General features: G+C 35.1%; 1 protein-coding gene across 18 annotated transcripts in view; it reads right to left on the reverse strand.

The window, feature by feature from the left end:
- The window catches only part of EVI5 (ecotropic viral integration site 5), a 236,664-nt gene that overhangs the window by 9,180 nt on the left and 209,782 nt on the right, over window positions 1–17,702 (reverse strand). Inside the window, exon 21 of one of the 18 annotated variants that reach the window (XM_042997897.1) lies at window positions 7,523–8,068. The exons of 16 other annotated variants lie outside the window; for them this stretch is intronic. In XM_042997897.1, coding sequence (XP_042853831.1) covers window positions 8,033–8,068 — 36 coding nt within the window. In that variant the 3' untranslated portion in view covers window positions 7,523–8,032. Of the gene's footprint in view, window positions 1–7,522; window positions 8,069–12,916; window positions 12,953–17,702 lie in introns of those variants that run through there. One more of the 18 variants, XM_042997898.1, reaches the window with a different exon arrangement.

Below are 17,702 nucleotides of genomic sequence, written 5' to 3' on the forward strand. Positions count from 1 at the left end.
TGAACGAACAGATTACTGCTGCAGGGAACAATATGGATAAAGCTCACACTGTTTAGCAAAAGAAGCCAAACACAAACAAATGCATTCTGTGTGATTTCATTAGTATAAGGTTAAAAACTAGTCAGTAAGTGGGAAGAATGACAAGAAGACTTCTGAAATGCTGGCATGTTCTAGTTCTTGATCTAGGTGGTAGTTAAATGGGCACATTCATTTTTGTGATAATTTATCAAGCTAGACACTCATGATTTGTATATTTTTCTGTATATATCTTATATTTAAAGAAAAATATCTATTAAATAAAAGCCTAAGAAATAATATCTATGGAAGACTGCTAGAAAGGCATATAATTGTCACTAGTATTTCTGAATTCTATTTTGGGATCTCACCAATCACTAATTATGTATTTGAACTCCACTGCTTTAGTCCATTATACAATTGCTCTTACTTAGATGTTAGGCCATTAGCCTAACACCTTCCTATTCAGTTCATTTTTCTACCCCAATGGCAGACCAGTAAAAGAAATTTATTTCAAAGTTAAGAAAGAGGAAGAGAAGAATTGGTTTGGTTTTGTCTTACTAAAACCATGAATCTTCAGTACGTTATGTTCCCTGCTTTGTACTAGCTACCAAATATGTGGCTCACATTGATACCATATGCATTTCTGTGTACTAATAGGAATGTTGATTTTACTAGATTTTGCCTTAGAACTATTTTTTTTTAACTATCAGAGTGAAGCATCTGATACTGCCATTTTTGTAAATGAAAGTCAAGTATCAGCAATTTAATTTGGTTTGATTAACCTAATATCCAGTTATTTCTGTATTATGTATATTCATGCAAACTGCCTCAAAATCTTTGGGGGAACAAAGCATTTTCCATGGTAAATACTAAATTTCTTAGTTTCAATTATTTGTTTGGTTGTATTCTATATTTTATTTTTTTTTTAATAGTTCAGTTGTATTCTAAGCATAAGGTCATCATGTGGTGAGCACAGCATAATGCAAACAGAAGATGAATCACCATGCTGTACACCTGAAACTAATGTAACATTGTGTGTCAACTATACCCAAATTAAAAGCAAAGCAAAACAAAACAATATTTGTGGTAGATAATACAGGTGAATGGTTTCATGACTTTGGGGCAAGAAAAGATTTCCTAGATAGGCCACAGGCTGCACTAAGCATACAGACAGAAAAAATAAGTCAAGCCTTATTAAAATGAAGAACTTCTCTTCATCAAGGACACCTTCAAAAGAGTAAGATGTCAAGAATAGAATGGGATTAATACTAGCCATATTTATCACTAAAAAGCTTTATGTAGGATACGTAACTAATTCCCATATGTTAATAATAATCATAAAAAGACAATCTGAAAAAACAGGCAAAAGTTCTGACTAGCCAATTCACACAAAAGATAGCCAAATGGCCAACAAATACATGAAAAGGTGCACAACATCACTATTCATCAGGAAATGCAAACTGAAACCACCCAGGTGCCCATGTAGCTGACCATTTTGATAAGCAGTTATACTCAGCATAACAAAACCTCCAAATAACCCAATGACAAAAAACAAAAAAATAAAAACTGTTTCCTTTACATTTAAAAGTATTTCTTTTTTGTTTTCCGGTATTATTTTGATATTAATAGTTTAAAATATTACCATTTTTATAACATATTTGATGCAACAGGTATATATATTTGAGTGTATTATTTACATATTAAGTTTTTTCCAAGTTACAATTAAGTGTTTAAAATTAGCAGTGTCCGGAAAAATATGAAACAAAAGGTTGCTGTACATATATTCTACCTCTTCTGTTAGCCTTTGATGATGGAAACGGTTTCCTAATCATTTTTGTATTCGAGAACTCAGCATTCTGACTTGACAAGAGTGGGCACATAAGAAATATAAATGAACTACACTAAAAAGATGGCTGGATTCTTGAGAAAGTTCTTACATATTAATTATTCATCCCATCCTTTGTGAATAAGAATATTAATAAGCAGACCGAGGGGTGTGTCAATATACAAAGACCCCAATAATGTACTGTTTCTTACCTGATATGGACTGCTTCATCATGTTATGCATGAAGAGACAGAGTAAAAAAATAAAAACATGTAGAATTCATTTAAATAATACTTAAGACATTATGACATACTCATTACAACTTAAAAAGCTAACAAAACCCTAACCTCTCACTAGCTTCAAAGAGATAGAATTTTAAGATTTCTCTGCATGTATTCAACAATGCTGACCCAAAGAAAGTATATAGCAATTAGAAAAAGTGGTAAGATATTATACAACTTATGAAGAATACAGCATAAGATGCTGTATAGCTAATAAGAAAACAGGAAACTGTCATGTTCATAGTCTGATGAATGTAGGTTTTGACAGGAAACAGCAGAGTTTCTAACTGCATGATCGTAAAAATTCAAACACTAAAAAAGAATATTAAGAACTACTATAGCTATTTCACATAAAGACTCTCAGTAAAATTTGAAAGCCAAGAGAAGAACCTGCAGGAATGAATACCCTGAAGGCCCAAAGGACTTCAATAATCATTAAGGAAACACAAGTATTAAAAGAATTTCTCATTAGTCTACTTCATTAGCTAAACTTTCACAGGTTAAGGTAGAAGTTTCTTTTGTAAAACAGAGAAGTGTCATTGCTTTAGAGATCTGTAGCCTTTAAATATAACTTCCTAATAAATAATAGAGAAATCTGTGGTGAGAAATCTGATCACCTGGGTTAGTGTCCATGTGGACAGAGGACACATGTTCTTTGTGTGTTTGCTTGCTTTCAGTAATTACACTGGTAGCTTTTAAAAGTTTGGGTTGATTTTTACAGTTGATTTTAAAGAGACACTATAGTTTATCCTTTCTCAATTTTAATGTGTAGGAGTAAGAGAATTAATAATAAACCCTTATATTTATATGAGGTTTTACAGTTAAAAGTGCTTCCATGCATATTATTTCAGGTCAAAAAAACTTTCCCCCATGTGTGACTGGAGGCTGAATTGTACAGACAACTACCACTTTTTGAGATTCAAAAGAATAAGAAAGGCTGTACTGAGTGTTCTGAAAGACAATCAGTCCACAACAAAGTGGAAAAAAGTCATCCACACACCAAAAAAAACCCCTAACCAAATGAACTTTGATCACTACTAGACAGGGTTTAAACCATTTAAGTGAGTCATGTGATACCAAGTGAACTGCAAAACAGATGCAGTAAGTTTCCAAGACTGAGTCATATCAGATTATAAAAGCTCCTATTTGTACATTTGGGTTTATATAATCAATCTTTGTAAAACATTGAGCTATTGCTGTTACAGTTAATATAACATTTCTGCAAGTGATGTATAAGATATAAAATTTTAAATAACTATAAATTATTCTTTATATGAGAAGATGGACATAAAGTTCAATAATCACAAAGATTTCTATTTCTAAGTTCTAGAGGCTTTACTTTTTTACTCCAAAGTTTAATCAGTAATTTTGTTGAAATCCTTATATAATATTTTAATAGTTTAAGTTTTCAAAATGTAAAAGGGAAATGATGTGCTAAATTAATTCTCAATTATCAGCTTCTTTCAAAAATGAATTGTACATATGACAAAGATTAAAACTAGCCATAAGCACACAAACCAAAAGATTTCCAGTGAATCAGAACAGGAAACCAATAAAAGTGATCAATTGGAGGTCATGACTTTTTGATCATTGTACTACATAGGCAAGAGGAAAAATTCAGACCCACAGTACTTAAAAGTAGATTAAGTTTAAAATTCAAGAGTTGTATTGAAATAATACAAAACAGACAATGCTGAAAATTGTTTTGGCTTTATGCTAAGTAAATTACTTTTAAATACCAGATAAAACACTTAAAGTTAAAAAAAAAAAAACATAGAGTCTGTGTTAAATATATAAAATGCAATAGTTAAAACTCATTCTTTCAGAAGCAAAGAAAAAAAATGGACCCACAATAATAAGTGAAAAAGGTGGAAAGCAAAGTTGGGCACTGAAGAAAATTATATTCTGCATTTGTTACCAGAGAAGGAAAGAGGGAGAAGAAACAGGTCATTTACAAAGAACGCTTAGTCTCTCTATACTGTATACTTAGATTTATCCAGTATACTATGGCAAACAAAATGAAACTGCATTGCCCTCTTCCTGGCAGCTGACACATCTTGATAAAACTGAAACCATTAACATTATTTAGAAGGTACTCTAATGTCAATGGTGATGAGGTTAGGAATATATGAACTTCTATGTAAATTTATGACCAATTACAGGAAATAAATCACTTCACACTTGTTTCACTCTGAACTTTTAAAGCTACATCAAAGTACCACATACATTTCATTTGATTTAACCTTCAGCTGAAGTACTAAAAAAATTCAAATATTTAGCAAAACATCCTCATGAAAATGAAGTACTTCTTTTCTATCTGGACTGAACAGTTAAGAGCAATCATTCTTCTCTAAAGCTAAATCATAGGTTTTATCAGTCTATCTATCTAATCACTTACCCAAATTTTAAATCATTTATCTGATAAGGGACTTGTATCTAAAATATATAAAGAATTCTTACAACTCAATTATAAAAAGACAACCCAATTATAAAATGGCCACAGGGTCTGGGTAAATATTTCTCTAAAGAAGTTACAGATGGGCAATAAGCAAATGACAAGATGCCCAATATCATTAGCCACCAGGAAAATACAAAACAAAACCAAAATGAGAGGACATTCATATTTACTAGGATGGCTATAAACAAAAAAGGGAAATAATATCAAACATTGGCAAGGATGTGGAGAAACTGGAACCCTCATACACAGCTGGTGGAAATATAAAATGGTACAGCTGCTTTGGAAAACACTATGGCAGTTCTTGAAATCGTTAAACCACAGTGATTCTATTAGTAAGTAATACTCAAGACAAATGAAAACATATGGTCACAATGAACTTTGTATATGAATGTTCACATCAGCATTATTTATAACAGCCAAAAAGTGAAAACAACCCAAATATCCATCACACAATAAATGGATAAACAGAATGTGGTATATCCATTTGATAGAATATTATTAGGCAATAAAAAGGAATGAAGTACTGATACATGCTACAACATGAATGGACCTTGAAAACATTATGCTAAGAAAACAGTCACAGATGACCACATATTGTATAATTCCATTAAAAAAATTTTTTTAATGTTTATTTATTTTTGAGAGAGAGACAGAGTGTGAGTGGGGGAGGAACAGAGAGAGAGGGAAACACAGAATCTGAAGCAGGCTCCAGGCTCTGAGCTGTCAGCACAGAGCCCGATGCGAGGCTTGAACTTATGAACTGTGAGATCACGACCTGAGCTGAAGTCAGACGCTTACCGACTGAGCCACCCAGGCGCCCCTGTATAATTCCATTTAAATGAAATATCCAGAATAGGGAAATCTACAGAGATAGAAAGTAGATTAGTGGTTGCCTAGGGTTGCAGGAAGGGAGCTTGGGGGAAATGAAGAATGACTACCAATGGGAATGGTATTACTTTCGGGAGTGATAAAAAATGTTCTAACATTGTGCCAATAGCTTCACAACTCTGTAAATATACTAAAAGCCACTGAGTTGTACACTTTAAATGGATGAACCATAACTGTATGTGAATTATAGCTCAAATAAATCTGTTTATACATACACACACACACACACACACACACACACACACATACATACATATATATAAAAATCAGGTAGTCATTTTATGGGCATGTTTCCAATGGAGATATTGCCACATTGAAAATAATTTTTTTTAAGTTTATTTATTTTGAGAGAGAGATAGATTACGTGTGCATGGGGGAGAGGCAGAAAGAGAGGGAGAGAGAGAATCCCAAGTAGGTTCTGCACAGCCTGAGCAGAGCCCAAAGCAGGGCTCAAAGTCATGAACCGTGAGATCATGACCTGAGCTGAAATCAAGAGTTAGATGCTTAACCAACTGAGCCACCCAGGCACCCCAGCTTCATTTTAATAGATGAAAATATTTGCAGTAAAAAATTTAATGCTTTAGACAGAAGTATTAAGTAAAAGATAAATGTATTTGTAGCATTCACTTTTTGCCAGGAAATTAAAATTAACTCCTGATGGAAAAATAATTTTAAAAATACATGATAAATATATATAGCCACAGACCTACACTATTTTAAAAGCCAAACAGGAAAGGTTAGTATGCTTCTTCCTCATTCTGAGGTACTCATAGACTGCTTAGTTAAGATTGGGCACTTGCAAACCACATGACCTCATGAATGCTATCTTATCATATCACAGGTTCCTCAGACTGACCACAACAACTTAAATCAGACAGGCAGCAAAGTAGCACTAAGTCTCTGACACATATTATTTGTATGATGTTTTTAGTTGTCCAGTTCATGGGGAGTGAAAATCTGATTATCTCAAATCCAACTGCATCTGTGAGATAGGGTCCATGAAAAGCACATGATTTACTGCACCAAAGACTTCCAACCACAATTTAAAATTTTTAGTTTTTGTAAATCTGAGGGAGCTAGCTCTTCATCTTTTATCAATTCTCCTTTAGTTGACACTTAGTAAGTTTGAAGAACACATTTATAAATGTTACTAGTTTGAAAAACTGCCAATACTTAAGTTATTGTTTCTTTTAAAAACTAACATTTTATTTATGTTTTTTTTTAATGTTTATTTATTTATTTTGAGAGAGAGCACAGCAGGGGAGAGGCAGAGAGAGAGAGGGAGACAGAATCCCAAGCAGGTTCTATGTTCAGCAGAGAACCCGATGCGGGGCTGGATCTCATGAGAGAGCACAACCTGAGCTGATATCAAGAGTTGGATGTTTAACCAAATGAGCCACCCAGGTACCTCTAAAAACTAGCATTTTAAAACTGAATTACTTGATGCAAAGAAAATAAGGTTTCAAAATGATTGGCTATATTTCAAAATCTTGGCATAGCTGAAGAAACTGGACTGTTACATTTAAGAATATACAGCACTAAAAACCAAGTATGAAGTATTGGGTAGTGATAACAGGAAGAAAATATGTAAATTAAACTGAAAAAATTCAAATTGGTTCTCAAATGCATCATTTGGACCAACATCTTAAAAAGAATATAATCCAAAACATAATCAAGGAAGAAGATTCTATTCTGTGGATTTCCTCTTATTTGATTAAGAAAGCTTTACCCTTAGCCATTGGATCAATCTCTCTGAATGCTATTTTCAGAATCATACACTAAAAACAAACTGATCAGGCTCTCTCTCCAGTTTCAGAAGCATCCCTCCCTACTGATTTTCCTGCTACTATTTATTTATTTATTTATTTATTTATTTATTTACTTACTTATTTATTTATTTAGAGAGACAGAGAGAGAGCAGGGAAGGGGCAGAGAGACAGAATCCAAAGCAGGCTCTGCCCTGTCAGTGAGGAGCCTGATGCAGGGCTTGAACTCACCAACCAGGAAATCATGATGAGCTGAAATCAAGTTGGATGCTTAAGTGACTGAGCCACCCAGGCGTCCCTTCTCTGCTTTTACAGCTGCTGCTTCTCTCTTTCCTGAGCTCTTTATTTGCCTCCAGACCTTTCAATATGATGGCCTCTGCCTAAACACTCTTTTATTCTCCTTTTCCTGGCTATTTTCTCCTCCCCTTTCAAACTTTAGGCAGTCCCATGCCCAGAGATTTTAGGACACATTTGTAGGCCATGGCACCATGTGGTTCTAATGCAGCACTGCCCATATTGACTGTTCTCCCTACCAGTCTGAATTCCTTAACAATTGGGACTTTGACTTTTATACACCTAGCAAAGGACTGGGATGGAAAGCACTTTAAAGATTATTTAGCATGACTGCTTAAGGATGCAGTAACTGAGCCAAGGTCTGAGGCATACCTGGGAGCTAAATGATGCTCAAATGCTTACTGACTGAATAAATATATGAAGTATATTGGAATCCTAAGGTCACACAGTTAATCAGCAGAAGTAGGTCTAGAATCCAGGTCTCCTGGATAAGTCCACTGCTCTATAAATGATGGTTCCCAACCACCTGCAGTAAGTTCTTTTTGGAGAATAAAGACACGAAATTCAGAAACAAAAACTAAACTTCTAAACCTAAAAAACAAAATGAAAAAGAACAAAATCCTGCCATTTGCAACAACATGGATGGAACTGGAGGGTATTATGCTAAGTAAAATAAGCCAACCGGAGAAAGACAAATATCATAAGTTTTCACTCATATGAAACTTGAGAAAACTTAACGGAGGACCATGGGGGAAGGTAAGGGGAAAAAATAGTTTCAAACACACAGGGAAGCAAACCATAAGAGACTCAAATGAGGAGAACAAACTGAGGGTTGACTGGGGAGTGGGGAAGGGGAAATGGGTGACGGGCATTGAGGGCACCTGTTGGGATGTGCACTGGGTGTTGTATATAAGTGATGAATCATGGGAATCTACCTCCCAAACCCAAGAGTACACTGTATACACTGTATGTTAGCTAATCTGACAATAAATTAAAAAAAAAATCTAGAACTGCTATTAAGAACCTGATAAACTGCACATATATCTATAGTTTTTCCCCTCTTCTCCATCTTATGGATGTGTTTAGAAATACTGGCATGACAATGAAAGGAGAAAGAGTTAGATGAAGAGTAGGGATAACCAGCTTCTGAATAAATGAAAACATTTTTAAATAAATACTCAAATCTTGAAACCTGAGTACTTGAGTAAGTTCACTGGACTTTAAAATCTAGCTCATTTGGTTGCCCAAGTCAGGCTGAAAGAAATGTTTAAGCACATCCTATTAGCTCCACTCTAAATGTCAACAAATACGTTTAATACAGTAGTCATGCTAACATCGTATTGGTACTACATAGGTTACTGAAATAGTTTTAAGCATTTATATCCTACTTTCCTCATATCTAAGATCTAAGAATATGCTATTCGATGGTGTTTTCATGGGAATGCTAACAGAATCAATCTCTTGTACCCTTATTGGATTAAATCTATTTAAGAACTGCTATAAGCAACTATAAAACCTGCCACTATAGGCTTTATAGTTAGTTCCAATTCTTTAAACATGCTTATTTTCATCTGCTTTTACTTCTTATAACCCAACTGGTATGTATTTCACATCCAGTTTCCCTCAAGTGGTTTCTTATGACTTACATTTCCAATTTAACTGTTGGAACCATTAATTAAGCAATTTACAGATTACTACTAATAGGCATTGTCTCACTATTATGCATTTGAAAATTTAGCTGTTCTCAATTAATGTAAAGTACTATGTAAAAACTTGCCACTTAGTGCCAGAAAACACAGAATTGTTCAAAGTCTAATGGAGTTGTAGAAAAAAAAGATACTGGTTATTTAAAAAAAAAAAAAAAAAAAAAAGATACTTGAAACGAGTTTCCACTCATCAAATTCAGGACAACTTGAACACCAAGAGAATTGACTGAATCCACGAGTTCATAGTACAGTGTTAGGATTCTTCAAAGGCTCTAAGAAATATAAGGCTGAATAAGACACAATCTCTGCAAGGAACTTGCAGTTTGGCTTGCCGGTAAGCATCAAGGATAGTACAACAACCATTAATTAAAACAAACAAAATTATGTGCTATGTTATCTCCCATTTCTGAACTATTTAGTACTCACTGTTTGTACCAACCATACAGTCTTTGTTAAATTAACTTTCCACTTTCTCCCATTAGATTGTAAATTCCTTGAGAATAAGACTACACTGTACTTTGCATAGCATCTGGCACAATATCAGAAAAATATCCCATCTGACACAGCTTCATATCCAAGTCTGACTTTACAATTCCAACTGGTTCTGTCCCTTGGCCAGCGAGACATTATCTCTTGAGGTTATTTACTTGATTCTTTAATTCTGAGTACTGGATTCAAATCCCTCATTTCTGACTGAGTCTATATTCTCTACATTGACTGCTCACCAGATGTCATCCTAGAAATCTCTTAACTCTTTTTGAGTCGTATCCTACATTAGTTGATACTCCTAAGGGTCTTCTTTCCTGGGTATCTCATCCTCACTAGGGTCTAATTCCTTTTCTTACCCTGTTTTTTGTTTTTAATTTTCCTTTTTTAAGTGATTTCATTATCTCTCTTTATTACTCTCTTCTACCAGACCTATCTTTTTTGTCATGTTCTCATGATTCAACTCCCATTCTTTAATGAAATTATCATAATCAGAAATACACATTTTCATTAGCAAATTTAAACATCTTGTTTTACCTATAGTAGGAACAGGATACACAGAGGCATATAATTGGGTAGAATACTGTCCTATGAATAGAGCACAAAACTGGAAAATGGTCTAAAAGTCTTGAATCAAAAGTAAGGTGTCCTATATGGGGTTATTATAGATTTTCTATGTGTTACATATTCTTTTTGGAGGCAAAGAATGAATGGAAAGATTATAGCCTTGGAGATTTTAAAAATTTAATGCAGAAACAATTGCTGGAAGTTTGGTCACAAGTTAAACAAACTCTTGCAAAAGGATGTATTGAATAGCTGAGCTAATATATGTCCGTGGGTAAGCTTGTATTTCATAAGTGATAGGCATATATGAAATTAGGTTAACTATTTTTATCTATTTCTCTGTTTCTGGGAATGTCAAATTTGGCTACAAAATCTCAGTTGCTTCTATTTTCAGAAAATCATCTAATATTTAAAAGCTAAGATTTTATTAGCACCCACTGGAAACTGAAGCAAAATAGAAGGGTTAAGTCAGACCAATTCCCCAGTTTCAGATGGAAGAGAAGTCCAGAATCTGATGCTGGAAGAAAATACTAGGTGACAGTAGAGTCCTACTAACTAGACAGTAGGTTCCCATCTGTGAGAAGTAATTCATTTTAATTTAATTAAACACTTATGGAACTACTATATCTAACATGTGACAAGTAAATGGGTCGGGAGGATTGTGGTAGGGCAGTGGGATGTAGCAGAACAGAAGTCAGAATGCCTGGGCAGTAGTTCCGTCTCTTCCATTACTAGCTGTGTAACTTTGGGTAAGTCCCTTAACTCTTATGCCCCAGCTTCCTCATTTATCAAGTGAAAAACTAGATTAACTTTAAGAACATGCCTGGCTTAAAAATACTATCAGTCAGAAATCTCAGCTTTAAGTCTTCCACACAGTGATATTATTGCAGACATAAAGTATTGTATAATTTTTTTATCTTATGACTTCAAATAAGATAAACTAATTACCCAAGAGTTAATGGAACATATAAGAGGAATAGGAGTAATAACATTAATGTAAAGAAGTCATTAAGAATGAATTTTTTTTATCTATAAATGGGGACTGTAAGATTTAAAAACAGTGCTAAACATTTAATTCAAGAGTATTAAAGCAATTTTCATAAGAGCACAAATACGATCATACATCTACATGAGATCTTTTGGCAGCAAAGAAAAACAATTTACCTACGGTGAGGCTTATGTGAGCTCCTGCGTGATACTTTACATTGCTCTAACTAGAGAAAGAACAAATTTAAGGGAATATGTTCTTTTATTAAGAAGTTGCCACATCAGAAACATGGCACTTTTTACTGTAACAACATACATAAAAGCTTATAACTCCATGTATTGAAATTTTTCTTAAACAATAATTTTAAAATTAAGATTCAACAGACATCAATACAAAAGAAAACATTGTTTTTGTTCCTTATTTCTGCCTCTACCAGTACACTGTTGTTATCATAGCAATTTGTAAAAATGTCAACTCTATTTTAGGTTATCCTCTGTAAACTAGGTAAAATACTGAGTTTTGCAAGATTTAAAAGGCAATAAATACTGGTAGAAACAGTCAATACAGAATAAGCACATGGTTAAAAAAAACAAAAACGATATTTCAGTTTGAAATAAAGAGGAAAAAAACAGCTGCCAGTAACTACAGAGCCAAATTACTAACCTCTTTTCTACCTTTAATATTCTTGTTTTAAAGCCTAGATGAAGATCAATGTTGAATGAGTCTCCAAGAGTCTTTAAAAAAAAAGTCAAGTCCAGGTGATTTTATTAACTACTTTTAAATTGGTGCTTGCTTTGCACATATACTAAATGACTTTTAAACTGAAGAATATAGAGCAAGGAAAAAAGATTCAAACAGTTACAAAAGGGCAGCCTGTCATTTGATTCTGAAAGCTCCTCACTGGAAAAAATTCTAGTTAATAACAAATGAGTATCAATATTAAACATATTAATAATGGTCAGGACATTAAAATGCTTTTTGGTAGATATTTAACTAAATCTATAGCTCAAGCATATATCAACAGTTATTAAAATTTAAAAAGGAGTACTCACATATAAACTTTTTTCTTTGAGAGAGAGAGAGAGAAAGAGAGAGACAGACAGTGTGCAGGAGAGCGCACGTGCAAGGGTAGGGGCAGAGGGAGAGGGAGAGGGAGAGAATCTTAAGCAGGCTCCACGCCCAGTGCGGAGCTCAATGTGGGGCTCAAATCATGACCCTGAAATCAAGAATCAGATGCTTAAGCAACTGAGGCATCCAGGGGCCTCTATGTAAAAACATTTTCTAAGCCAAACTTCAGAATGGGCTTTGTTTAGATTTCCATTTGTTAACTCAAACTTCTAATTTTGTACTTGGCTAGTAGAAACAAAAGAAGATTCTTGTAACATATGATAACTTAAACAGCCTCCTCAATAAAGAAGACAGGAAGATGGCAGAAGACCTGTGTACTGGGAACCAGCACAAAGGCTATCCTTAAAATGAAAGTTGGTTTCACCTACCTGGGTTGTATATTATTTACAGCATCCTATAATCGTGTTTTATTTTTTGGCCAGGTTTATCCTAAAATAGCTTACATTTCTCTAAGTTCTTCAGGAAGTGGCGGGGGGGGGGGGTGCTCAGTAATTGTTCAGTGACAGACAATTCCTCCTGTCAACTTCTTTCATAAATCATCCATCATTCTCTGATAAATGACAAAAAAAAATGCTGAAGAAATCTTTCTTAATAAATTCATTCTTCAAGAGGACCAGGGAAGTTTAAAATCTAATTAAAATAACTATGTTGAAATGTTCCCTTCTTAAAAGTCTCCTTTCTGGGGCTTCTATATCCACAGCTGCCAGTTTCCCTCCCAACTGACCAGTAGTTTTGATCTCCTTTGCTGGCTCTCTTGATCTTAAAGGTCAAGAGTGCCATGAACTTGCTCCTGGACCCCCTTCTCTTTGTCTATGAATAATATTAACATTCCAATGACTACCTATTTTTAGCCCTAACCTCTTTTTAGAACCTCATATTCACATATCCATAGCCCACTTCACTATTTTCATGTTCATGTTTAACAGGAATCTCAACCTTAATATAAACAAAACAGAGTTCTTGATCTTCTACCCTTCCCAACCTAAGTAAATGGCACCAATCATCCAATTGGCAAGCCAAAAATCTCTGGAGTCACTATTTTACCTTATGTCCCTCCTATAACCCATCAGCAAATTCTCAATCTCTAAAATATATCTCTAATATATTCATGTTGCTAACAATTCTATTTCTCCCATGCTTCTAAGCTACCTTTGCTCTTACCTAGACTATTTTAACAGCCTCCATTTTCCTGTTTCTATTCTTGCTCTCCTACAATCAATTCACCATACAGCAGGCAGGGCAAATCAGATCACATCACTCTTTGCTTAAAACCATCCAAAGGCAGGCACATGGGTGGCTCAGTCGGTTAAGTATGGGACTCTTGGTTTCAGCTCAGGTCATGACCTCACCCTTCATGAGTTCCAGCCCCACATCAGGCTCCGTGCTGTCACTGTGGAGCCTGCTTGGGATTCTCTCCTTTCCCTCTCTCTCTCTCTCTCTGATCTTCCCCTACTTGTACTCTCTCTCTCAAAATAAATAAACAAAACAAAACAAAAACATCCAAAGGCTGGGGTGCATGGGTGGCTGAGTCAGTTAAGTGTCCAACTCTTTTTTTTTTTAATTTATTTATTTTTGAGAGAGAAGAGAGAGCATAAGCAGAGGAGAGGCAGAAAGAGGGAGAGGAAGAGGGAGAGGGAGAGGGAGGGAGAGGGAGGGAGAGGGAGAGGGAGGGAGAGGGAGGGAGGGAGGGAGGGGGGGAGGGAGAGAGATTGAGAGAGAGAGAGAATCGCAAGCAGGCTCATGCTATCAGCACAGAGTCCATTGTGGGGCTCGAACCCACGAATCACAGGATCATGATCTGAGCTGAAACCAAGAACTAGATGCTTAACCAAGTGAGCCACCCAGGTGCCCCAAGTGTCCAACTCTTGATTTCAGCTCAAGTCATGATCTCATGGTCATGTGATCAAGCCCCAAGTCGGGCTCTGCACTGAGCATGGAGCCTGCTTGAGATTCTGTCTCTCTCCCTCTGCCCCGTTCTCTGCTTGCACTTTCTTTCTCTCTCTCGCTCTCTCAAATACAATTAAAACAACAAAAACAACAACAACAACAACAAAAACATCTAGAGGCTTCCCACTGAACCAAGAATAAAACACAAACATTTTTCCTGGCTTATAAAGCACTATATAGGATTTTACCTCATCTACCTCTTTAATCTTATCTCCTACCATTCTTCCCCCATCCTCTACTATACTCCAGCCACATTAGTATGATTTCTCACAAAATCCATTACATTTTCTTCTAAGATCTTTCTGCTATTTTTTTCTCTTCTGCCTGGAATGTTCTTCTCACTGATTTTTGTACATCAGGAAGCTTCTTAGCATTCCCATCACAGTTTGTATGTTACCTTATTAGCAAAGCCTTTTGTTGTAATCATTTATTCATTAATTTTTTTTTTCATGAAGTACCAACTATATGGCAACACTGTTCTAGGTGCTGGGGGGAAAGTTTCTCAATTTATTAGTTTATTAATTTATTAGTTTATTAGTTTCTCAATTTATTAGTAATTAGGGAAGTACACATTAAAACCATAATGAGAGGGGCGCCTGGCGTGGCTCAGTCAGTTAAGCACCTGACTCTGGCTCAGGTCATGATCTCATGGTTCATGGGTTCGAGCCCCACATTGAGCTCTGTGATGACAGCTCAGAACCTGGAGCCTGCTTCAGATTCTGAAGCACCCCCTCCCACCCCCCGCCCTTCCCCATCCATGCTCTGTCTCTGTCAAAACTAAATAAACGTTAAAGAAAAACATTAAAAAAAACCAACCATATGAGAAACTTCTTCACAGGCAAAGAATGACTAAAATTAGATAAAGACCAACAGTCCTACATGTCGATGAGGATGTGGAACAATATGAACTGTCTTCACTGCAGCAATGTTAAAAGATCAAATTGGAAATAATTCAATGTTCACTAACAGAAAAGATAAACTGTATATTTATACAAAGGAAAATTATACAGTGATGAGACTAAACAATCTATAGCTACATTTAAAAATAACAATGGTTGAATTTCACAATTTTAAACAAAAGCAGCAAGACACAGAAGAACATATAAGAAGCCATTTATATAAAAATTAAAAACTTAAACTTGTTACCTGGGTACTTTCCTCCATGTTATACTTCTATCAAAAGTTTATAAAGAGTTCCTGTTCTTTAAATTGTTCAATTTTTATGATTATGAACCCATTATATCATAGAAAGTTAAGGATAATAGCTAGTCTATCATAGTTGATCAGACTAGAAGGTTTCCTTTAGGAACAAACAATGAAAAAATTGTTGTTTGGTCTTACCATAAGGAATAGTTGTGGCTCTCCTAACCAACTGGTCTGTTTTCATTACACATTCACTCTGAAATGTTTAAAGTGACATTTCCCCCTTTTTTGGTGCTGAGTGCTGAAAACCTTAGAGCCTGGTTTGAGGACCACTTATTAAGAAATATATTGATAATTCTGTGGTATGCATTTTTGCATGGGTCTTATTCATGGCTCCATATTACACTCCTATAGTTTTCTGTGTCTCACAAAATTGAAGTTTGCTACTCTGCATCATTTACAAATTCGCTTCATTATGTGTAGAACAACGCAGGATATTTATTGATCAACAAAAATGCTTTGAAGGTTTTTTCTTTTTTTAAAAAAATATATAGTTTGTTTTGGTTCTACTTCATTCTAAGTTTAATGCATTGGAGTCAACTGAAAGTCCTGATTCAAGCTTCTGCTACTTACTAGTTATGTGACTGTGGACATGTTATTTAGCCTCTCAGCTATAAAACGGGAATAATGATTTTTACAGGATAATTGTGAAGATTAAAATAACCATCCCAAGTATCTACACCTGGTTTACGAACTATTACTAGAAAGGGGGCGCCTAAGTCGGTTAAACATCCAACTTCGGCTCAGGTCATCATCTGGTGGTTTGTGAGTTTGAGCTCGGAGTAGGGCTCTGTGTGGACAGCTAGGAGCCCGGAGCCTGCTTCAGATTCTCTGTCTCCCTCTCTCTCTGCCCCTCCCCTGCCTGCGCTCTGTCTCTCTCTCTCTCTCTCTCTCTCTCTCTCTCCCCCTCAAAAATAAATAAGCATTTAAAAAAAAAGAGAAAACTTGCTCTATGTAGAAAACCTACTAAACAAATATAACTAGAATTACTTTCATGAGATCTTAAGGACATAAAGTACATTAAAACTATTATGACATCATAAAAATTCAGCAAAGCTGTTTAACTGGAAAACATTTAACTTTTAAAATAAATGAACTATCTTTAGACTGGAATAAATTTACCTATTCCTAGAACATCCACAAGAATATATCACCATCAAGAACAAATGAAAATATATAATCTATATTCAAAAACATTCTCAAATCAGCTGCTTAGCATGCATTTTCCTATAAAACACTGTAAATGGTAGCAAGGCTCCAAAGGACCCAGGGAAGCTAGTCAACTGGTAATTTGACTGAGACATAGGATTATACTTCTCAGTATGTCTACACCTAAAATGAGTCCTGAGTATATTTTCTTTGGCTACTAAATGGGAATAATCTTCTACCTTCTTCTAGATCCCTTTCCTGGCATTCAGAAAGTATTCTGTGTCTTTAGTGATCAGTAGCTATGAGAAGACAGACCTATGTTGCAAAAGTACATGGCTTATTCAAATTTCCTAGAAACTACAATTTTGGTTTATATATCTGACTTAAGTGTTCCTGATGCCCAATCTGCCTGATAAATTTCATTTTTCAAAACCCACCCCAGATGCTGTTACTATTTTATTCCTGTATGTTTCAAAGCAGGCTATAGCATATGGCGGTTAAGTGCATGAATGGGCTTAGAGTCATATACTCTGAACTAACACCCTATTTCTATTACTAATTCGTATATGACCATGGGGAGTTATTTAATACCCCAGAACCTCAGTTTTATTACATGTAAAATGTGAATAATAATGATGCTACTTACTTCATAGGAATGTTGTGAAGATTAAAAGAAATAATGTAAGTATAACATTTAGGAGTGTCTGACACAATGACTATTAAATGGTAACTACTAAATGCCATATTTTTCGTTATGTATTGCCATTTGTTTATTTGAATACCTATCTCTGTTGTTAGACTGTGAGCCCCTTGAGGGATATGCATTGTTTCAATCTTTAATTAATCTTTAGTTCTAAACCTAGTGCCTAGTAGGAGCTGTGATGACAGACGGATGGAAGCGTAGGAGGTAAGGAAGATGGAATAAGGAACACACACTTGAGTTGGGACCCAGGTTCTTTTCTATGTATGTATGTATGTATGTATGTATGTATGTATGTATG

The sequence above is a fragment of the Panthera tigris genome, chromosome C1, assembly GCF_018350195.1.
Source record: "Panthera tigris isolate Pti1 chromosome C1, P.tigris_Pti1_mat1.1, whole genome shotgun sequence".
In the NCBI taxonomy this organism is placed as follows: Eukaryota; Metazoa; Chordata; class Mammalia; order Carnivora; family Felidae; genus Panthera; species Panthera tigris.